At 36.6% G+C, this 23,049-nt stretch overlaps 4 protein-coding genes across 6 annotated transcripts; 2 read left to right on the top strand and 2 right to left on the bottom strand.

Annotated features, from left to right (window-relative positions):
• Positions 1-1,354: 1,354 nt before the first annotated feature.
• Positions 1,355-9,970, top strand: LOC117230849. Its single transcript, XM_033488724.1, has 6 exons — positions 1,355-1,641; positions 6,618-6,840; positions 7,174-7,904; positions 8,349-8,550; positions 8,628-8,846; positions 9,206-9,970. The coding sequence occupies exons 2-6, from the start codon at positions 6,655-6,657 to the stop codon at positions 9,284-9,286; spliced, it is 1,419 nt and encodes a 472-aa protein (XP_033344615.1). The 5' UTR covers positions 1,355-1,641; positions 6,618-6,654; the 3' UTR covers positions 9,287-9,970.
• Positions 9,612-11,532, bottom strand: LOC117230854 (ADP-ribosylation factor-like protein 3). The gene is made up of 6 exons (XM_033488732.1): positions 11,408-11,532; positions 10,845-10,973; positions 10,643-10,774; positions 10,125-10,361; positions 9,994-10,040; positions 9,612-9,904 (listed from the first exon to the last, which is right to left on the bottom strand). The coding sequence occupies exons 1-5, from the start codon at positions 11,408-11,410 to the stop codon at positions 9,999-10,001; spliced, it is 543 nt and encodes a 180-aa protein (XP_033344623.1). The 5' UTR covers positions 11,411-11,532; the 3' UTR covers positions 9,612-9,904; positions 9,994-9,998.
• On the top strand, positions 11,094-13,604 carry LOC117230852 (RCC1 domain-containing protein 1). Of its 2 annotated transcripts, none has more exons than XM_033488729.1 (7): positions 11,094-11,166; positions 11,712-11,966; positions 12,034-12,224; positions 12,514-12,643; positions 12,717-12,843; positions 13,117-13,291; positions 13,372-13,604. In XM_033488729.1, exons 2-7 carry the CDS (start codon positions 11,716-11,718, stop codon positions 13,539-13,541), a joined length of 1,044 nt encoding a protein of 347 aa, XP_033344620.1. In that variant the 5' UTR covers positions 11,094-11,166; positions 11,712-11,715; the 3' UTR covers positions 13,542-13,604. The 2 variants fall into 2 exon arrangements, with proteins under 2 accessions (XP_033344620.1, XP_033344619.1); XM_033488728.1 differs by lacking the exon at positions 11,094-11,166 and adding an exon at positions 11,427-11,568.
• LOC117230853 lies at positions 13,599-21,718 on the bottom strand. Of its 2 annotated transcripts, XM_033488730.1 has the most exons (5): positions 15,379-21,718; positions 14,684-14,858; positions 14,522-14,617; positions 14,032-14,237; positions 13,599-13,776 (listed from the first exon to the last, which is right to left on the bottom strand). In XM_033488730.1, the coding sequence occupies exons 1-5, from the start codon at positions 15,500-15,502 to the stop codon at positions 13,628-13,630; spliced, it is 750 nt and encodes a 249-aa protein (XP_033344621.1). In that variant the 5' UTR covers positions 15,503-21,718; the 3' UTR covers positions 13,599-13,627. The 2 variants fall into 2 exon arrangements, with proteins under 2 accessions (XP_033344621.1, XP_033344622.1); XM_033488731.1 differs by lacking the exon at positions 14,522-14,617.
• Between the last annotated feature and the right edge of the window lie 1,331 nt (positions 21,719-23,049).

Below are 23,049 nucleotides of genomic sequence, written 5' to 3'. Positions count from 1 at the left end.
TTCACATTATAGAGCGTAGAGTTTAGTGCATCATAGAATCAAATTGCATCATAGCGAAATTCCTGTGTTCCGCATCGAGCATCGGAGTTCATCGAGCAAAACGTAGATGAAAACAAGAATTCTGATCTCGTAACGGTGTTTCTCGAGCCTAGCAGCACGCGTGCGTAACTAAACGCCACGGTATTTTTTTAACGCAATCAGTGCCGGAAAGAAGTTACTTCGACAGCTGTTCGAGCGATTTATGGGTTACTTAACCATTTGATGTCCAGGTTTTTTTTCAAGTTCACGAAGAATATACAAGAAACAATAGTGCTAGCAAAACAATTTACATTAGGTTGTTCATTACCATGATCACATAGGTATACTTCGAAGCAAAGTATCCGAACACTTATCAGAAAAAATATTATACAACGCATTACTACGTAAATTACAATATATTTATTAAAGATATATATTTACTAAAAAAATAATGTGCAGCACGAATAACCATCTTAAGCGTATGATAAATGCATTTCGTAAATATATTTTGTGTTGAGTTTATGGTAACATAATTTATTCATCTATTGTACATTGCGAGATTTGTTTCAAACTTTACCAATACAACCATGATGATCGGATCTCATTACAGTATTAATGAAATTCCAAAATGTGAAAGTGTAACACACACAATATATTCATCAAATGTTTGTGTAGACGTTGAAATATATAGCTATGTATGTAAATATATAGCTAAGTGTATAGCTATGTCACTATGTATCACGGGTGTTAAGCGGTTTAATATGGTCGAATGCCAAGAGACAGTGGTTATCGAAATCTTGGCAACTGGCCATGGAATTTCGAACCGGTTAGGTGAATCTTTGTCGTGAGTAGATGAGACTCGACCTTGGCACCTCGAATTCAACGGATTGCGCCTTGTTGACGCGTGTTCTCTAAATTCGTTTCGGGGTCAATGACTGGTTGCCAGCAAGGGCCACCGAAAGTGGCGATCCTACCCGCGATGCAAGCTGGTTTTATCGACCTATATACAGGAAATATTTTTATAATTCTGGTAATTCTTCGAAATTCCACAGAAGGTTCGTATCTTTTCTGTTTCCATTTCAATACGTGTAGTTTGATATTTTGATATTCAAACTTGCTGGTTTATGATTGAAAATATGTGGAAGAACCGCACTAAGCAATTTTAAGAATCAACAATACATATGAAGATTATACCAACAAAAACAGATTTCCCACCTTTTCTCCATTTATAAGTAGTCTTTGTTTATTCAAATAAAAAATTAAAAAAAAAGTGCAGTACTCGAACTTTCGAACAAACAATAATTCAAGAATCTTTCATGCAAATTCGTATTTACAGCTGCATACACAGAACCTTCGGAGAATATTTGAGAATACATCAAAGATACAGAAGGTGGCAAGGAACTACAAACGATGCACGGTGTTATCGACTTCTCGCTCGCTGCTGAATGTACCTACCTGCTTGGGTAGGTAAGTACCGTTCGTCGAGCTACCTTCGACGGCAGTCACGCCACAACCTTCGTCGTGTCAGGTGCGCACGGAGATCAACGGGACTATCTTTGGTTATTCGCGAAGTCTCTCATTGCCGGCGTCAACGCAATTCTTCTCTGAATCGCTGGTGTCCAGGTAAATCCACATATTTGGAATCGACTCGAAAGTTCATCGACTTTCGTGTGTTTTTCAGCAATTTTTGTTCGTGAAAAGAGTTTAAAATGTATGTAAAAATGTATGTGCAAAACTTGTTTCTTCGTTGGAATGCAAGAGCAAAAAATCAGAAAACAAAGCCTGAATTTCAAGTGAGTCTGAAGTTAGAAGATTCGTAGGAGAAGATGCATAGATTAATTTTGATGGAATTTGCAGCGTTTTCATTTTAATCCGATGTGCTTAGATATACGATGCGTAACGAATGGCGGTGTGTCAAGCTTCAATGATCATAACCATCGAAAACATAATTGAACACGCTCTAGTTGATCATAACTACCGTTGTTGCGCTTTTCCGAATTTTCATAACCTATTAAGTAACTCGATTGTAATACCGTTTTCTTTGCTTCGTTTCCTCGTGCAACTTGTTGCGCGATTCTTATCGCTTGAAATTTCTTGTGTACGTTATTGCCACCGAAAATTCAAGGTTTCTCATTATACGAAGCGATAGTTTATCGGTCGACTCGTAAACACAATGAAAAGTTGCATAATTCGCCGATTAATTAAAACAGAAACATGTTGCACTTTGACGAAACAATATTGATGGCAAATATACGTTGTGACCGATTTATTTTTAAAATAAAAGTTTATTTCAAGGAAACGTGTACGAGGAAACGAATAATCGTTCGACATAAATTTTAAACTATTTCGTAAAGATGTCGTAAATATTGTAAAACAAGCAAATTATCGCTATCCATAACGATAAGCTATCCATAACAGTGATATAACTTTGAGCAACCAGAATTTACATAAATGACAAATAGAAATACATCGCGCATAAACCAATTGTTTTTCGTTTCAGTGTTTGCGAAGCCTTTTAAGATAAAGTTTATTTTTAGATAACAGAGGCAATAACACAATAGCGAATCAACACATTACATAATAAGGTCGCGTTTCTTTAATTCGTAAAGCAAAAATCTGCCTACTCCAATCTTACATCTTATTCCATCTTTTATATCCTGCACCTCAAATCTTACATTATGTATCCTTATCATCATGTATCCTACAACCGATACTTCATTTTTCATACCTAATAAGGTAAGTACATTAAAAAATTGTATATTAAACTCCACGATTTCTATTCCACTTCCACCGCTATTCACATATTCTATATCCTACATCCAACATCTAATATCCACTATACCATATCCATTATCCCAAGCCTCTTGTACAGTTCATAATACCATCCCACATTCCATTTTTCATATAGCTTATATCACATCCTATATCCTATTAGTATTACTAACCTATGTCTTTCCATTCTATATCCCATGTCTCATAATCCCATTCTCAGATTCTATATCTCATATACAATATACCAAAAAAATGTCTGTCATTCTTAGTTTCACAGTACATATATTCATCCCATATCTAACATTTCATGTTTTCCATTTCCTCCCTTGTTCCATATCTAGTACTTGCAGCTAATATTTTTCACCTTAATATCCACAACACGCATCACCATTCTACATTTCATAATTCATATTTCCATCATCATTTTATAGCACATTTCCTGCATGCCCTGTTCTGCATCCTATGTAGACGTTTCTTTTCAAGACAAACTACTAATTTTCCCGAGCACATACCCCATATATCTTACACATTTCCAAGCACATGTCCCATATCTATATCTAAATTTCTTACTCTTTATTTCATTTCCTAATTATTAAATTTCCCGCCGCATATTTAATATATACAATCCAATAATCCCTATTTTATACCATTGCTCCATTCCATACAGAAGGTACAAATTACCCTATCCAAAATTACAATTCATTAAATCCTACATATACACCATCCAATACCAATAACTACATCCAATGTTTCCCATCCCACACCGCTACACCATTCCTTAGTGCCGATATTCTTTGTTCTGTGTCCCTCACCACGTTACCCCCAACCTAGTTCATTAAATACATCCTTTCAAACTAGACGCACGAGATACATCATAGACTGTTCACAAAACATACAAAACAGTACAAGAAATCGACTCTTCTCACAAAAGAAAATCACTATCCCACAAAATGAAATTCGTTGTCCACAAATTGCCCACAAATTCCACAAAGATCGACACTTACCACCATTGCTATCCTACAAAACAAAATTTGTTGTCCACAAATTACTCACAAAAAGGAATTCATTTTCCACAAATTAAATTTATTCGATTTCTGGTGGACAGATTTGTGGACGGCGAATTTCATTTCGTGGGATAGCGATCTTCGTCTACGGAGGTGTCAATTTTTTGTGGGCCTTGTGGGAAATTTGTGGGATGTCACTTTCGTTTTGTGGGAAATTTGTGGGCAACGAATTTTGTTTTGTGGGAAATTTGTGGGCAACGAATTTTGTTTTTGTGGGAAATTTGTGGGCAACGAATTTTGTTTTTGTGGGAAATTTGTGGGCAACGAATTTTGTTTTGTGGGATAACGGTTTTGATTTGTTGGAATTGAGATGTCCTATAGGTTCAGTTGGTTATAATTCACGCTTTGTGGGGAACATATTTTTTTCACTTAAATTGTATTTTTCAATTTTTTGGCGGAACTGACGATGTTATAGGAAATAAGAAATAGGAACTGAGTTTCGGATAATTGGTAGTATGATTTGAAATGTAGGGCGAAGGAAATAAAGTTTGGGCTCTGCAACGTAGAGCAGAAGATATGAGATATGGTTTAAGAAACATTGGATATAGTATGTGAGAGACAACATGTAGAAAATGTGCGATGAAATGAAAGACGTGGGAATATTCGGTATAAGATAGGGAATAGAGTTATATGCTGTGGAAACTAGGATAGAAGATAGAAGGGGAAATAGGGAATATGAAATATTTGATATGGAATGGAGAGGTGAAGTTTTGGAAGTAAGATGAAAGATACCGGTTAGGAATACCAGTTATGAGGTATAGGATGTGAGACAAGGAATATGAAGGATAGAATATGGAATAGAAAAGTGAACTATGGAATAGGCTTGGGATAATGGATATAATGGGATAATTTCAGTTACTTCTTTTAAATTACGTTTTAACGTATTATTCTTTATTTCCAAAAGGATTGAACTCGTAAATATTTTTCTTTAAATGAAACCTGCGTCACGCTTATAACAACGGGGCTGGAAAATTTGCACGCCTGGAAAGCCAGAGGCATGGAAAACGATATATGGTTTAAATGGATCGCACGGAATGGTAAATTGTACTGAACGAGTATAGAAAAATACTCTGACCGTGTCTAACAAGCTCTTTTAATTACGTAGTAAAATGTCGGTTACGTCTATACGTATCTATATGTATGGATGCTTGAATGCCTAATATGTGCTTATTCTTATCCTCTTGCCTTCTGCTGGTTTGCATCTTGACAGAGCTGCGTCACCTATCCAAGAACGGTACGCGTTGTTGAACAAAATCATTAATAATACACGAATTGTACCGTTATCCGGTTGACTCTTTGCTCGGAACGCTTATTCGAGCAGAGGAGACTGAACAGAGAAGAAGAAAAATACAAGAAGGGAATAGAAAGGACACGTAACACGATGCGCTGGAACATCGCGAGATCGTGGTTCCCCGAACCTGGAAATGATGTCGATGTCCGGATGACCTTGGAAACTAACCACGAACCGAGAGTTCTCCTCGCTTTCCCTCTCGTCCGCGCCAGAACGATCTGCATTCTGCACTTTCTGTGTTCACGATCGAAATCGATAAATAAGCTTGCCTCACGCGAAACACGCTGGCTAATTGTAAGAAACACTTTCCTGGACGATTTCACCGCGTTACACTCTGATTCAGAATGTTTTTCGATCATCTTGATGCTCCATTGTCTTTCTCTTCGAGGTTCGAAGCTCGATTTTTCACGGTGAATCAGAGAAGAAATTTGTTTAAAGAAAGAAAGAAGTCCGTTTTCAATTTCGGTGCCGAATGTGAGAAATGTGAATCAATTGACGGTCGTTCGATTGACGCGTTGAGTTCGGCGCGTTGGAGGAACGATGAGTAACAGTCTGTACCGTTAGCCCGAATCGTTTCTCCAACTGGAGAATGTCAATTTCATGCGGTTTACGGTACTCAAATTGCGCGTTAGAATACAACGCTTCGATTGTTGGTCAGTTCCTTTTCAATCACGATCGTCCTTCGGCTATTTACTTCTGACAGACATTGATCTACTGTTCTCTCCGGGTCTGTATGATCCGAGATAGATGATTTATTTCCATAGATATTATTCGAATGTAGATAACTTTTAAATATTTGATCCGAGTATTTAATATAATTTTTCTACCTTCTGTGTATTTCGCGCATTTTCTAAATAAAGTACTCGAGAAAGGAATATATCTGGAGAGATACAGACGCGATGAAGTGAAGGGAGCAATAGAGTCAAGTCGTGCCTTAAAGGACTATGTATCTTGCGAAGCTCGAAGACGAACTAGATATAATTCTGTCAGTAGCCAGATTGATCAACTGAAATTGATCAAATTTTCTAGACACTCAATTTCATTAATCAAGTGCATAAGTAACGTAAGTTTTCGTAAATTTCTTGATATACTTAAAACACGACATATACATACATACATAGGAGTAGGAGAAACGCTACTTTGGGAGATTCTAGGAAGATTTATGACATGGCAATCGAATAAGGGACAACGTTCAACTGATCGTTGGTCGGATAGCATTCCACGTGCAACGGTATTCAAGTGTCCACGAGCCGAAACGTTTCCGGTGTATTACTCACGCTTAAAATCCTGTCGACGACCTGGATACAGGCGCGGCATCCTAAAATAACTCGACCACGATCAAGATCCGGTTGAAGGTGAACGACTTTTCCATGTTCGTCGTGCTGTAGGACCGAGAATCAGATTCCAGAAATGTGAAAGAGGGACATGTTATGTTAATCTGTCGCTTAATTAACAAATCTATATTCTTGCAGAAACAAAAGACGGACAAAAGAGAAACAATAAGGAAACATGCGGTTGCCGAGGACGTGCATCCTGTTGGTTCTGCTGGCTTCGGCGAAATGCGAAAAACACGAAGAGGAGGATACTTCAGCCGTGTTTCTCGAGGCTGCCAAATCCTTCTTCTCGAATAAGGACAATATTAATGGTCTACAAGGATTGGCAAGAGCGTTCTTGCAACCGGATGGCAGAAAAGAGGTAAGATGGCACTTGGAGTATAGTTGTTTCCACTCGAGGAGTATTTTAACATTTGTTTCTATCGTTCGTATCCGATACCACAAATAATATAGTATGCATAGAAATATGTTTCAATATACTACAAACACTTTGATATTTGCTAATTTATGTGTCACGAAATTATAGGAAATTGATTTAAAAATCTATGACATACGTAGAATGCGTAAAAAATTAGCTTATTGGTTGCATATAGCACAATTTCTAAAATACGAACAATTAATTATACAGATCTTTACTTTTGCAAATGTTCATATGTTAAAAATCGTAGCAATTGTATAGAATTCTATCGAACAGGTCAGCAACGCGTTCGACGGAAAGTCCAACCTAGACGGTATCGGTCAAATCGTATCTGGCATAGGAAGTTTATTCTCCGGGAATGGAAACAGCCAGGGAATCGATTTCTCCATGATTGGCTCGGTTCTCGATGGTGTAATGAACTCTGATAAAAGTACCAAAAGAACAGCTAGGAGCGTGGAAACAAATCAAGAGCATGGAATCGATCTGGAAAACATCGTGAACGTGGGAAGCATGTTGATGGGTCAACGTGGCAATTCCGAGTTATTGATGGGGTTGATACCGATGCTGCTGTCGAATCTTGGCGGCGAGAGTAACGAAGTTGACAGTGCACCTAATAATATACACGATCACTCTGGACATTCTTGGTACATGCCACCGATCCTTGAAAATTTGCACGTAATGTGGGATCACTTCAGCAACTCGGAACTGGGTCAAACATTGTGGAAGAAAAGTGGCCTGGCGCAATTTGTCGGCCAAATGTCAGACTCCGAGGGACGTATCCAGTACGAAAAATTGCTGGATAGTTTCGAGAACCCAGGCCTGCGTCGCAGATGGATACGATCGCTGACGAATTATATCGGAGAATGGATTTCCCATATCTCTGATCCGCAAATTCAACAGCGCTACTTGAATACTGTTCAGTTCGTGGGAAATAGTTTCTTGAAGTCTCAGGGATTTCCAAAATCGGCCATGTTCGATTCGATGAGACCGGCAGAAAGTCTTTCTAGGTACTATCGCCACTGCTCTAGTTATGCGCTTATCTGCTATAGTTATGTCTTAGTTATGCTATCTATCATGCTATAGTTAACATTTAATCTCTTCGCTGTTTTTAAAATGGCGATGTATTGCGATAACAGTGCAATCAAATTCTGGAAATAGTTTCCTTATGTGAACTTAGTGTATGGATATTTATCCATTGATAGTAGAATATATGTACATATACTTTTCGTGTAATAGATTTTAAAACAAGAAATGCATATTATACATAAAACACATAAATAATACATAAATACATAAATAAATATTTGACCATGTATCGTCGCAACAGTTACGAACGAACAGTATATAAAACATTTTAATTGGCAGTTTTCTGAATGGTTAATCAGTTAGAAATCAATAAAATAGCGCTTATTTTGTGATTTCCATTTCATAGCGTAATTATATTTCGACAGATTAGTGAACGCAGTGGGAAAGAGGTACTTAGGGATGAAAATCGACAGTTCGCAGTATATCAAACCAGCTGTGTCGTACATCAAGGAGTTGATCGCCCTGGCTTCCGAAAAAGGATTCATCATGTCTCGAGTGAACGCCAGAGGAATCAGCAACAAGCTCAGTGATATGATCAACAATGACATTATTAATCCAATGTTACAGGTAACAGATGAAACAGAATATATAATTGAATCTGTTCTATTATAGAATCGTATGTTAAATTAAGAATCAATTTGCAGTCTTATCGAGCGTACAAGTGGGCAATTAAAATGCCGCAATGCGCCAGTCAAATCTTGTGCACAATCAATGAAAGGAACGAACAAGATACGGAGCAGCCTCGTTTAAGAAGTACCTTATTGAAAGCGACGAGTTTTCCTGCTGCTTGGGCTGTCAGTTATAAATTAGGGACTAATTTCTGGGCCCTGTATGGAGCCATCATGGAACATGATAAGTGTACTGTAAGTGAAATGTCTTGACAAAGTTAATACAGAAGAGAATAGAGATATGAGATAGGGTAGAATATCTACTATCAGTGCTATTATCAAAAATTAACGATTGTGAAAAATTTGTTTGATTAGTTTCAATCCGAGATAATGATGATTGGTAACTAACAAATATTTAATCATCTATTATTATTATTATAGGACAAGTCACTGTCGTTTGTTGAAATTATTATTGTCAGATATTTTGATTCGAATCTACTCTAAAACTTCATAGGTTAAAAAATAAAATAAGTATCTCATATTTCTTTCTCTCTGTCTCTCTCTCTCTCTCTACATGTTAAGAACTATGTTGATATATTTTCTTCAATTCTTAGCAAAAATATCCAGCTGACTGCACAGATTTCCATGAAGAGGAGATACGAATTAAAACAGAGAACATTCACAGTGAACTTTAATATCTAATTAAGTGTACCTTGTGAGAGACATTCGCGATTTTTAAAGTCAATTTCACGAATACACAGCCGTACCGTATGGCTGTTATTCCATGCGTAGTATATAAGATTATTAAGCGTTAGGGAATAAAGGAAGAGAAAGCTGAATCACTGGAAAAGTTCAAAAACGTCTTAGTGTACATAGAAACACAGCTGAGAAAGGAGTCGTCGAATAAGTAGATTTTTAATGTTACGAATTTTTTATTTATCTCGAATCTCACGCGACGAATATTCACTTTTTTTCATGTACATTGTGTGATTCTTTTACTTCCACGGTGCTAAATATTTCTCGGTCAAGTGTCGTGAAATCAACAGTGGTCAATTATAAGAGCACCCGTTTATAATTATTTGTATGCATCTTCTTTTTGATTCGCTATTATATTTATTTCTTTCTTTAATGGAATCTCTAAGAATTCTATTTCATAAGAAGAGCACTTGTGAGAAGGTACGTATTATAATATAGATATATTCTTTGGGACGTCGTAATTCTGAGCTTACGAAAGCTCCTTCCATGAAGGCCGGAAGTTGAATGACTAGATCTATTCGATCGTGTTCATGCGTTTGCGTTGTTTGCAACAGCTTCTGTAAATATTAGGTAAAAGCCAAATAAAACGTATGTTGGATGTACGAGGTACATCGTAAATCGTTGCGGTTTGTTGTTATTCTTTTACCAGCATTACTTTCTCTTGATGTTCTTGCATGCCCATTCAAGACCCTCCTAAAAAATGACGAAATTACGTTACGACTTTAATAAAATGCAGTCCACGACGTTTAAGCTTGCTGCGTTAAAAAGTTTTTGCACCTTGACTCCTTTTCCTTCGGTCGCGATGCATGATTGTATCTGCCAGTCGCGATCCTTGATATTGTGCAATCCAAGACCTTCGGCGATTTCGGCTGCTGTGACAGCTTGTCCAAGATCTTGTTTATTTGCATAAACCAATAAAGGAACAGCTTTTAATTTCTCTTCCAATAAGAGTTCTGACAACTCTTGACCTGTTTCTTCTAGTCTCTTAACGTCCGCGCTGTCCACGACATATATCTTTGCGGAAAAAAAAGAGAATGCAAAAAACTTAATGTTGAATCAGAAATCATTCGAGATACTATTTCACAAAACATTCGTTCAAACGTAAAACATCGAATAAAATAAAAAATCATTTCCTTTGATGGCTAAATAATGAAATAAATCGAAGAAAAATCAGTTACATATTCGAATAAACCACCTATACAATAATTTCGATATAACATCTAACTAAATAGGGTAATATATGTATCATTTTTAAAATATTTTGTGACAGTGTTTGAATAATTGAAATAACTTACTAAAACATCCGTATTTTCAAAGTAATTTCGCCAATAGGGACGAATTTTTCGAGCACCTCCAATATCCCAAACGTTCAATTTGAATCCTTCGCTTTGGACGCTCTTTATATTGAAGCCTTGTGTCGGTGTTACCTTTAAGAAACAGAAACTTAGTATAACAAACAATCAAACTATAATATAAATTAATTGCAAAAAGAAATACCTGCGTAATATCTTCACTGGCCAAGGATTTTAAAATCGTCGTTTTTCCAGCATTATCCAATCCCAGAAGAAGCAGTCGCAATTCTTTGTCTGGATTGGAACGCAATTTTCTCAGGATTGATAAAAGTCCCTGTTATTAAATACACAAAAATATGAAAACATTTTTTAACCTTGTTCAAGCAAAGATCTGTATGGTATTTAAATTTTTGAATTTAAAACGCGCGCCTATTAACGCAGCAGACGAAATCACTTCGCGATGGCATTGGTGTTGTCGAAGGAAGTGTGTCAACCTGTCGTCAAAAATTTCAGAATTTTCTACAAATGTATGTTTGTTTATATGAGCGGAGTATAAAATAAGCAATAAATAGAGTTAAATAGCAAATTTTCATTCAGTGAAACGCATTGTGATAAAAGCTGTGACGTTTAAATTCAAGATTACAAATTTTAGGTTATGTTTCGTATATCTTGTCTATCTTGTGTGGGAAACAAATATCGTTTAAATAGTACGTAAAGGTGCATAGTAAGGTTGAGTGCATTAGAAATCAATTATCTGCGGTTTATTACCATATTTCACCGTTGTTTATTAAATTGGAACAAAAAACGTGGCAGTAGTCGATCACGACACGTCAAGCGTTTGGTTATCGTCCCTCGAATTTATTGTGTTGTTTCTATCGTATCTAAGGAAACTGGTGGTATCTGCGTCACTTGACCAATAGTCTTTCACGGTATTTACATATGTAAAGACATAAATCAACAGATACATAATATTTAACTCTATTTTCATGTCAGCCTATCTTCTACTTGAATAAGTATATAATAAATAAAACATTGATATCTTTATATATAAAATCTTTATTTTGCTTTGTAGAGACATGCCATTTTATTATGCTGGTTTTAATACCAGTACATTGTTCTCTAACGATGGAGATATCAGCTTTATAACAGATTCATTTACTAAAGTATCGTTTCCTGGAATTACCGATTTTCAAATAGGTTGGAGTTACTTCCTCATTTGGAAAGGGAACGAGCTATACATTTCTAAAACACTTGAGGAAAATAATAAAGATACAGGCGCAGATACAAATATTCAACTAATACAACTACCAGAAAAGTCACTGGATAGGTATATTCTTAGATTTAAATAATTAAAAACATATAGACGTTTTAGTTCAACATTCATATTTTTGTAGTTGCAAGCAAGCTGCAACTGGTAGGGACAATATAGTAATTTTATCTAATGATAATGAAATATGGCTGTATAAGATCTATGAGAATACTTGGAAGAAGATAATCAATTTTATAGGTGATAGCGACAATTCAGAAAAGGAGTATCCTATTAAAATAATACAAGGAGGATGCACTGTAGTCCTTACTAATTTAGGTAAACATTTGCAGCATTGAATGCAAAAGTGAACTACACCAAATCTTTTTCTCAATATAAATTTATAACATTAATTTATTCCAATAAGCTATTTTATTCATCATGCAGCGTATATTAATCATATAGAAGTGGAAGAATTAACTTTTTCGAAATGGAGAATATAACGAAATTAACTAGAAAGCAAATTATTCAGTTTATTTAGTATTGGTGTTAGCCCATTTTTGCCATATTTTAGAGTCTAAATATTTCAAATACTATAGTTTATGCACATATCTAAAACGTGGTTTAGGTCGAGCTTTTAATGTCCCTATTCTGATTGATATACCAAAGAGGGTTCGATTCATAGACATTGCTGGTGGATTTGACCACACCATCTTGTTAGCAGAGAATGGTGACATTTATTCAATGGGAATGGGAACGTATGTACTCGATCATGTATTATTTCATAAATCAATACAGTCAAAGTAAAATGGACTGATTCGTACGAAATAGGCGTGGCCAATTAGGACACAATGATTTAGAGGACTGCGATAATCCAAGAATCGTTGACGCTTTAGCTGGCATTAAAGTAACGCAAATATCGGCTGCGGGTTGGCATACTGCCGTAGTAACTGATCAAGTAAATAAATATTTAAACTGCGAATATTTATGCAATCTTGAAAAATTAAACAGAATCCATATAACGTGCAAAAACACATAATATATTTAAAGTAAGATTACTTATTATAATATTTAATAGACGAAACAAATTTCTATTTAAGTTCCATTTCTTTAGTTACGTTCATGAAAATATAGGATTGTATAAACATTCGCAGTTTATAAATATGTTTCATACTATTAGAACAAACTAAATCGATGAACATAGTTGGCAATAGTTATTTTTAAACCATAGGGTGACTTATATATGTGGGGATGGAACACAAATGGAGAATTAGGGCTGACAAAGCAAGAGAGCAAAGTAGTTGCTACACCCACGTTAGTAGATTTCACAAACGATCAAGACGAGAATATAGAAGTTTCTGTGAAAAAAGTTCAATGTGGAAATACTTTCACCATTTGTATGACGGGTATATTTAAAGAAAAAAAAAAAAAAAAGATATCGTTATTTCAGAAAAAAATGCATTGCAGAAATTTACTTTTCCAACAGATGATGGAACGCTTTGGGGATGTGGATGCAACAAATACGGACAATTAGGGCAATCCCCGGAAAAACTTTCGAGTTCTTCAAAATTTATTAAACTCGACGTTCCCTTACGTCTGGAGAGTATTAAAGATTTTAACTGTTATGAATGGGGTACAGTCCTCGTAACAGACTGATATTGTAACTTCGTCCAATGACTAGTTTTACAAAGGAAAAATAAAGAGGACGTTTTCCAAATATTTGCGTGTTCGGTTATTTAATGTTATGCATCAGGCGTCTCGAATATTTCCGAAGATTCGTTCGCTTCTATTAATGGCAGAATAAATAACCGATTGGTCAACAACATTACTTCATCGTCCAAAGAAGGCGGAGGTGTTGGGGGTATTTTGTAATTTGTTTTAAGTTTTTTGCCTGTAACACAGAGATGATTAATTTTTTCTATCTGCGTATTTTCTAAACTGCAATACAACTCCATTTACTGAAACGTAATTCGTTTTAATTAACTAAACTGCATATAATAATAGCATAAAAATAGCAGCAAATGCATAAAAAATAATAATACGTAAAAATTGATGAATTTCTATTATATGAATTACTTATTACACGACGAGTTCAAATAAATGGAGTTCTATTGCAGAAGAAAGAGTGGTTTCATGTTAGCTTCACCTGCTTTATTGTCCTTTTTAGATTTGTCCATTGTCTCGATTTTCTTCAAACTTCTTTGCAATTGCATATTAAAAGGGATCATCTTAGGATCTGCCGGTTTCACTGGGCGTGGTGTCCGGAAAGTAAATGGTAAATTGTAAGTCTCTATCTCAATTGGTTCCACGAAAACCGCGTAAACGAGGGCGTATCGTAGCTCGTTCGCGTACCTATTTAACAAAAATTGTTTTTATTTTCTCGTATTACCGTCTATTCTTTCTATTGTTTGGTAATAAATAGACTGCGGATAATTTGTGCATTTATGAGAACGTGTTTCCAAGAATGTGTAGAATGCACATAATGCATAAAATTATATAAGGTATTCAAAATATAGTTGCTATATAGTTTAGCGAGCGAAATAAACCTCAGTTTACTTCCTATTTCTTTAATTAAGTTTATAAAAATATGAATTTGCACAAATATCCGTAGTGTAATGATGAAACAGACAACTTACATATCGTAAGTAGCTTCAATCACGATATCTAATACCGAAACTGGATCGATAGTACCCGAAAGTTTGATGTCAGCTTGAGAAGAAGGTTCTCGTAAACTTGTCACGAATGTACGATCTATTATTAAAGCATATAATAAAAATTGACAAGATTGTTTAAACTACCTTCTTATCGATTGATTTCCTGTCGACAGTCTTTCTTCTATTTCTTCACCTGCTTCGCGTTCGTCCACGATTTCGTCCCAATATGGCATTTGTTTCTGTTCAGATATTTTGTTAGCTGCTGCGATGAAAATGTTTTTCAAATCTCTAAAAAATCCTTCCCGAGTATGTTTCCTATCTTTGTAAGTAGAATGATTTGTAAGTAGAATAGCATATAGTAGCAAATATCATACACGTACATTATGAACATGCCTCTTCATAAGTATTAGGATCCTTCTGGAAATGAAGAGAAATTACAAAATCTAGAATGTTGTTATTTTGTTCGAAACTTTGAGACACAAAGAATCTGTATGTTCGATATTATTAGGTTGTTCGGAATAATAGCTCGTTCCAATATTTTAGGTACAAACAATACGATTAAGCTTCTCGTTTACGTTTTTCTCTCTGCATCACTGATCAATTTCGCTGTTTATAATTTATACTGTTAAATGTTTCATTACGTTCGCGACCTTTTGGTTTTATTGGAATTTTATAAACGATCCCACCTAGCATTTCGATTCTATCGCTTTCCACTAATACATAATTCTGACCGATTAATCGTTCTCCTAATATCTGAGTGAATTATCATGTTTTGCCGAGAATTAGGAAATGTCCCAATGCTTATGAACGGGAGTGTAATTATTCGATGAATTTGTTACCTCGGAGTAATCTAATTTCCCCAGCCAACCAACTGACCAAAACACTCATGTAATACTCATCGAGATTCTCTCTGTATCGTATCATGTAAAGGACCAATGTATCCAAGAACCAAAAGGACGCCATGTTCGTGGCATAATCGTCAATTCCAAGAAGATCTCCTAATAATCTGTAGGAAAAGAAAAGATGTGGTATACTTGAACTCGATTTCGTTCGATTTATAGCATTCTAACTTAATGAGTTCTTGAGGTTTGTCGTTTTCGATACTGATCGATGTGTCAAACAAGCTCTTGAACGTACGTGGAAGCGTTGGTAGAAACTTTTTGACAAACTCACCGCAAACATTGAATTCGCCGATCGACTCCGTTTCGGTTCGCTGTAATTAACAAGCAATTTGAATTTCGTGAATTCGTCGTTGAAATCAAGTTTCCGTTAACCAGTGAACGAAATGTGACGTATAGATATAAATAAACGTTCCGATTAGAAACCTTAATCGATCGGGCCCCTCCATTTTCCTTGATTAAATTCGTTCTTAAGTTCGACATTTCCATTCTCGTTTACCGGCGAATCTTCTTAAACGATGACAGGGAACATCTTCGATGACACAGGGCAATCGATGCTCGTCGAGACCGAATCGAATCTAGAAGGCGATCGTCGGCAAGATTTCGGGATAGATTGTAATAAAAGAATAGTCAGAGTAGAACGGTTCGTTCGTTTTTTATTCATTGATTTTATTTTTTAATTTTTTTTTCCATATTTTGTTCAATATTTTCAGAAAATAACACTCCAAAGCGAAAAAACCGTATATTCTCACCAATCCCAATGTGTGTATAATATATATATATTATACTTCTCATATATAATATATATGTATATATATATAATATATATATATAATGTATACTTTTATACTTTATATATAATAATATTATGTAGAGTATAGCGCACACTTTAGACTGTTATCGATACCTTTTATAATTTTATCGATAAATTACAAATATTGAAAAACATGAAACAGACACAGCCGGCGGAGACACGGGGACTTGGGCGTCCTGGGACATCTTTCAGCGGATCCGTGAAAAAAGATTTCTTTTGTTCTTTCGAGCGCGCCCTGTCGCGGCTTCCGTTTCGCTCGATAGTTCTCGGATTGGATAGCCTCGGTTTGATCGACGACCAACACTCGAGAAAGAGATCGAAAGATGGGAAGACCGAGGTGAAGTGGGCGAGAGAAAAAAAAAGAAAGAAGAACGTTTCTTCCCCCGTTCGTTCCTTCTCCCTCTCCGATTTTCCCGAGAAAGAAAACGGAAAGCTAAAACGGAGAAGCCAGGGAAACGGAAAACGCGACCAATAACGCGCCCCATCGGGACACCATTAAATACTTATTATATTATATTTCGGTCGCTCGAAAATCCCCGGGTCCCGGCGCGACTGACATTTTTTTTTTTTTATTTATATATTTTCACACCGAAGTCAGAAAGGCAATACGCAGTATGAACTTACTTAGTACATTTGTGTGTGTATGTGTGTACGCGTATGTGTGTGGCTTTTACAACTATTTTCCTTTTTGTTTCTCTCTCTGTTTTCTTCTTCTTCATTTATTTTTGTTCACATTGGTTGTGGTTCTTCTGTTACTCTTGTTGTCGTTTTCCGTATTTTATTCATGTTCGTTCGTATTTGTTCCTTTCTTTTTTTTTTCTTTTTTCTTTTGTATGTTTGCTTCCACGCGTTCCTCCTGCAACTTCCTAACCTAACAAAGCTTCCATTTTCTTTCCTTGCGTATCTTTCTTTTTGTCACGAATTTTCGCGGTTTTCGATCGCATCTTATGTAACTTCATATCGATCGATTATAATTATCCCTTTCACCTCTTCGTCTCTAGCGTTTCCCTTCTTTTTTTTTTTTTTTTTTTTTTCGTCCTCCTTGTTACCGTTCAAAATTGTTTCTCTTTGTTTAACTCTACGCTAGATATAGTGCTGCTTCAATCGTTCGTTCCGTCTTCCCCCGTTCTTCCCGAGTCTCGATAATCATCCGAAGATACGTGAGAGTAAGAGGGAGAGAGGAGAGATGATACAGAGAGAAGAGAAAGGAGCTTAAGAGGGAGGTGCTCTCGGAGGGGTTTTGTGAAGTGAAAATCGTATACAGACGCAGCCAATTAAATTTTTATCGAATGAAAACGAAAAATGAAAAATACACAAGAAAATAAAGAAACGACCGACCAGACAGAAGTACGAAAGAAGAAACCGGTAGGAATAAGCGAGGAGCTGTGATTTCGAGTCTTTCTTTCCTTATTTTTTCTTCAATTTAGATATTCACTTGAATAAATATGTTCTTTCGTCTTCGCAGAAAATAATGGTATTGTGTACTTACATATATCGAGCTTCGTGTACACGCGTGTAAATGCAGTTTCGAAAGTGTGCAATATTTGAAAGAAAGAGGAAATCACTGGCAGAAACGTAAAAACGTCTGGTGAAGTGCAAACGAAAAATAAAACCGTGGAAATTAAATATTTTCAATCGATTTTATTGAAAATAATACAACAAAATATCTCATAATAATAATAATAATTAAAAATAATTAATAATAATTAATGATACGTACTGCTCTATTCGGTATCTAAATAATCATGTCTTAAAACGTCATTTAAATAATAATAATAATATTATCGTCGTCATTATATAATTATCGTAATAAAATAAAATAAAATAAAATAATAATAATAATAATAATAATAATGATAAAATAATAATAATCATAAAGACAATAAAGTTAATAATAATAATAATAATAATTATATCGTATAATAATGCATCAATAAACAAACTTAATAATCTAATTATTGGTTAATGATTCGTCATCGTCCTTGATCGCTATCAATGGATCTTTTTTTCTTTACCTAGCCATTAATAATGGATAATTAATTAATTCATAATTAAATTACACGTTGCTTGGATATGCACATACAGATATAAAGTCGTTTTTGGTCCCACCTAACTGCAAACATTATATTCGTACAATTTTTTTTTTTTTTTGTTTCGCATGGATCGCTTTACATGTAATGCGTGTATGTAAGTAAGTGTCTCTGTGTGTCATGTAAGGTGTTCGTTACGTGTGCCCAAGTTGCGAAAAACTATTGTTAACTACCGGTAAAGCTGTCGTTTCTCAAAAAATTTATAATCGCGTATACACATGACAATGTTCCATTTGCCCATTTTTTAAATCGCCTTCTGCCTTTTTATCCTTCCTTTCGCGGTACTTTAATATTTCTCTTTTTTTCTTTTTTCTTATCCTTATCACTCTCTATCACCTTAGTTCTTTCTATTTTCATGTTTCGCGGAACTCGTGATCGTTCCCCTCGGGCGGTCCGAAATAAGCAAAAGAAAGAAAAACGAAAAACCGATCGTACCAATGTCGCGACCAAATGTGATCTGCCGTTTCGGAAACTTTCTACTACCCCGACATCGTAGCTGCGTTTCGTTCCAAACGAAAATTTTGTATCTTTCTGTTCTATCAATTTTCAATTTCTTCCTCGTATTGCCAATTCCCATTTAGTTTCGTTTCCCGGCAATGAATGGACGCGTCGCTCGAGACATGTTCCCATTTTATCGAACATGTCTTCCCGCACTTCTACCACTGATATATTTTCCTTTTTTCTTCCTTTTCGAAAAGAAAAACTCTTTACAACTGGCATTTCGTTATGCTTCTTTTCTTTTTTCTTTTAAAATACGCTTAAGTTACCTAGTAACATTATTCTCACTAGATACATCGCCGCGTAAAGAGGAACGTGTTGGACGACGTCCTCCAGAGAAATTTCCTGCCTTTTTTTTTTTTTTTTTTTTTTCTTGGAACTCAAGGATGCATTTGTTTCGACGTCGTCTTCACGGCCCACTTTCCACGACAATATTTTACAGCCAATCGAGATAATTTCGACGCGGGACCATCCTTCGCGGTACCGCCTCTATTATACCTAATTTAATCTTTCTCATTAAGGCTAGATTACGCGAATTTTATTTTACATTTTCTCGCACGAATACTGGTTTATATCAGTCGCACATTTTTCTATTAGTCTGGCCATCCGTTACGACAATTCGACGAAGTCTTACCGTGAAAACTGTTGCTCGTTTCGCGCTCTTTGCGCGTTCTACGATTTTCTTTCTCGCTTCCTCTCTTGCTTTTCTTATCTTAAAACGTTATTTCGAGGATTAATTTGGAAAGATTACGCGAGAAGACCGCGCCGACTTGACGTAAACTGGACTCACAACACGAACCAGACTGTATGCGGGGTAATGCCAGTTGCACGCTTTCTCAGAGACGAATTTTACAACGTCGAAGGACACGTGCGCTTCCACCAATCGAATTCGGTTTAAATGCTATGAAAATAAATGCTATATATACAGTCGACTGACCATTCGTTCGCGCTATGCTTAACGGAACAAGTTATCGCTAATGTAGAGAAAGTGCAACTTGGATCAGAAGGAATGTTGACGAGTTAAAAAAAGAAAAAGGAGGAAGAACAGAGTAGAAAATTATGGAAAAGAAGGTTTCACGCGGAAGCGCACGTTCTTCCAATTCGCCTCCTCGTCCGCTATTCGGCGAGACGATTGACACAACTTCACGGAACGCGAGTGAATTACATTTTTGGAATCGTTGTTTAGTCACGATCGGCTCGTTTCCGGAAGTCGTGGCAATCGGTCGATCGAACTTTCACGTCGCATCGTTAACACATTTCAAACATTATAACCTCACAACCATTTTGATAACAATCAACCTTCAACAAAAGAGCGTCCTACTTCAAAGAATCTTTAAAAAATGCGTCAGCCCGCGAATCCACTACCAGCGATACGCGTCACTCGCTTTGTTCTTTCGTAACCATGTTCTTCGCTCTACATCTCTCGAACGTTCCCGATAACCGGAAGTCAATCCTGCCGGCTGACGTATCACATGTTTCAAAGCTGCGAACCACGTACTTGCGATTTGTTCCGTACTCGCCACTCTCATTCACTCGCAATTCGCTCGAACGCGACTCAAAAGAATGCCCAAAGTATGTCTTTTTTCTCGCTCAAGCTTCGATCTCGACCGTTCACTGCGTTTACAGCCGTTTCCGCTAACGCCAAGAACGCGTGTACCAACCATTTTTACCCGAATGCTATAAAAATCTCGAGTTTTATCGACGATCGGTCGCAGTGCACGACTGTTGTCGTTTAATAAAATCGAAATCTCGATAATCTAAATTTAAGATGGAATTTCCTATCAAGCGTTGGACTCGTACGTTTCAAATTATAGTTGTAGCGGATGGCAGTTCTCACGAACTGTCATTCCGATGAATACATTAGACGAATCAAATAATACCATATATATACATTTTTACGAGAATCGTTACAGCGCATTTCGTTCTTTGGATGTTTCGTTAATGCGAATATGACAGTCGAAGATTGTTTGGAAGTAATTTTTCATCAAAGATGCTTATACCGTCTTTCTTGGTTAACCATTTACAGATGTATCTTCTTTTTCAAAAGTCACCGCAATAATCTAATGATAGAAGCCATTAAATTTGAGGAAAAGAGCATCTAAAAAATTACTTTTGGTAAAATGCACACTTAGTTATAGCTCTGGTAACATGAAATCGATGAATTTTCAAATTCATGGCAATCTTCAATTCATATAAGAACCTTCCTAAAAGTTACTTTTGCCATGTATCCGACCATTAATCTCGAAAAGGTGGAAATATCCGATCATTTAAAAAAACATTCGAAAAGACGTTCTTTTATATCATCTCCGTTATTCTTCGTTCAATTAAAATACGAAAAACGTTAGATAGGATTAAAAAAAGACAGTAGAGGAAATCCTACCTTAAATGCGGAAGATCGATCGCGGTCGAAATGAACGGCGAGCGATCGCCGATAAATATCCATCCGTAGTCGGTCTACAATTATAAGTAACAATCATCGAGCAGATGTTTGGTTGGTGCACGCGGCCTTCCCAAGTCACGTATTCCCGATCCATCGGGCGAACACCGACCTCACGTCCATGAGATACGACCTTTACAAGCTACGAGAATCCGTTTAGCTCGGAAGGATCGTAGATCGTCGACGTGGAGAATCCTTCTTGCCCGTTAATTCCGTAAACCAAGTGATCAACAGAAGTAACGTTACTAATTGCACGATTTAAAAACTCGATTTAAAAACACGATTTAAAACTCCAGCGATACCTATTTCTAGTCGCGCTACGATTACGTACATCAACTCTATACAAATTCGCGTATCCCGCGTCTCTCGCGCGTCCAATTTCTATGATACACGCGTTACAACTGTTCAACTGCCCCATTGAAGCGTATCGATATATCTCGTATGCGATACATTGGTCTAACGTATTCGTAATTGTGTCTTTCGACGAAAAATTGGTCTATCGATGTACGATTGTAATATGTGTATCCGCGTGTGTATGTGTGTGTGTGTGTGTGTGTGTCTATCATTTTTCGTGTCGTTTATGAATAAACCGTAGGCGTATTTGTTGAATACATATATATATATATATATATATATATATATATATATCTGCGTGTGTATGTGTATGTATGTGTTTGATGTAAAAAGGTACAGATTTTGTATACAGGTGTTTCGTTTTGATGATCGATCCCGCTTGTATTCCTCCAACGAGCTCTCCCGCATCGTTATTTCGCGAAACGGGTGGAAAAAGGAAAAGCTTTCGAAACGAAATCAGAAGAAGATGCAAGCAACCGGCCGGTGTAAAGAGAGTAAAATAGAGAATGGCTGCCTGGTTGGAGAAAAGGGCCGGTGATTCTCGCTCGCACGTGGACGTAGGGCTTACCGTGGACGAACTCAAAGGGCCTCCCCCTCCCCGCGAGTTACGATCGAACGCGACACGCCGTTTTGCTCGATTTGCTCGTAGCGGCTTCGCGATTATTAATAATCGTCAACGAGATAATTAGCGACGCGTGCACACGGCGCGTGAGCGCGCGCGTGCCCCCTGCGCCGCCTCATAATTATCTATATATATATAGATATATTTATATGTATATATATATATAAACGACAGCGCCTACCGCCATAAGAATGACCGATAATCGATATATAATCATCGCGGTGTAAACAATAAATGGCGACACGTATATCGAGAGGTCTCATATTTATAATATATATCTATGTAACGCTTTGGACGCGCCTTTAAACTCCTCCCTTTCGATACGAAACGATAATATATAACTGTAAAATCCATGTGGAATATAAAAAATATTCTCTTGACGTTTCCTACCTAACTATATGAAACACTGCGCTAAGACTGTATACTTCGTTACGAAACGTATATGCGCGCGCGCGTTTGTGTGTACGCGTGTACCTGTTTGCGTCTGTGTATGTACTGTAACGTTGTATACGTTGTCCATGTGTTGTCCATACGTAGCTGTGTGTCTCTGAGTGCGTGTGTGTGTCTGTGCGTGCGTGCGTGTGTCTGTGTGTCTGTGTGTTGTGTGTGTATGCGTGTGTAACTGTGTTCATCTACAACGTCTGTTCATGTATGGTATATTGTAGTGTAACGTATTCGTATATGTGTTCCGTCAGCTTTACGTACGATCTTTCTGCTCGAGCTTACGCGAAAGTGTTACGTCTAAGAAGCGAGGACAACCTGGGGTCCAGATCTCGACGTATACCTGACCGGTAGC

Source organism: Bombus vosnesenskii, unplaced genomic scaffold (genome assembly GCF_011952255.1).
Source record: "Bombus vosnesenskii isolate JDL3184/JDL3185 unplaced genomic scaffold, Bvos_JDL3184-5_v1.1 scf7180000013267, whole genome shotgun sequence".
Taxonomy (NCBI): Eukaryota; Metazoa; Arthropoda; class Insecta; order Hymenoptera; family Apidae; genus Bombus; species Bombus vosnesenskii.
The sequence above is the reverse complement of the archived record's forward strand: the minus strand, read 5'-3'. Positions and strand labels throughout refer to the sequence as shown.

What these genes read in the sequence shown, in the direction of transcription:
- LOC117230849 (XM_033488724.1), top strand. Translation starts at nt 6,655, where the DNA reads ATGCGGTTGCCGAGGACGTGCATCCTGTTGGTTCTGCTGGCTTCGGCG. An exon ending in AACCGGATGGCAGAAAAGAG is followed by an intron (nt 6,841 to 7,173) that starts GTAAGATGGCAC and finishes TCTATCGAACAG; the next exon opens with GTCAGCAACGCGTTCGACGG. An exon ending in TGGAACATGATAAGTGTACT is followed by an intron (nt 8,847 to 9,205) that starts GTAAGTGAAATG and finishes TTCAATTCTTAG; the next exon opens with CAAAAATATCCAGCTGACTG.
- LOC117230854 (XM_033488732.1), bottom strand. An exon ending in CCAGTGAAGATATTACGCAG is followed by an intron (nt 10,775 to 10,844) that starts GTATTTCTTTTT and finishes TGTTTCTTAAAG; the next exon opens with GTAACACCGACACAAGGCTT. An exon ending in CCGAAGGAAAAGGAGTCAAG is followed by an intron (nt 10,041 to 10,124) that starts GTGCAAAAACTT and finishes GTCATTTTTTAG; the next exon opens with GAGGGTCTTGAATGGGCATG.
- LOC117230852 (XM_033488729.1), top strand. Translation starts at nt 11,716, where the DNA reads ATGCCATTTTATTATGCTGGTTTTAATACCAGTACATTGTTCTCTAAC. An exon ending in CCAGAAAAGTCACTGGATAG is followed by an intron (nt 11,967 to 12,033) that starts GTATATTCTTAG and finishes ATATTTTTGTAG; the next exon opens with TTGCAAGCAAGCTGCAACTG. An exon ending in TTTCACCATTTGTATGACGG is followed by an intron (nt 13,292 to 13,371) that starts GTATATTTAAAG and finishes CTTTTCCAACAG; the next exon opens with ATGATGGAACGCTTTGGGGA.
- LOC117230853 (XM_033488730.1), bottom strand. Translation starts at nt 15,502, where the DNA reads ATGGCGTCCTTTTGGTTCTTGGATACATTGGTCCTTTACATGATACGA. An exon ending in GGAAATCAATCGATAAGAAG is followed by an intron (nt 14,618 to 14,683) that starts GTAGTTTAAACA and finishes ATTCGTGACAAG; the next exon opens with TTTACGAGAACCTTCTTCTC. An exon ending in ATTGAAGCTACTTACGATAT is followed by an intron (nt 14,238 to 14,521) that starts GTAAGTTGTCTG and finishes TTTGTTAAATAG; the next exon opens with GTACGCGAACGAGCTACGAT.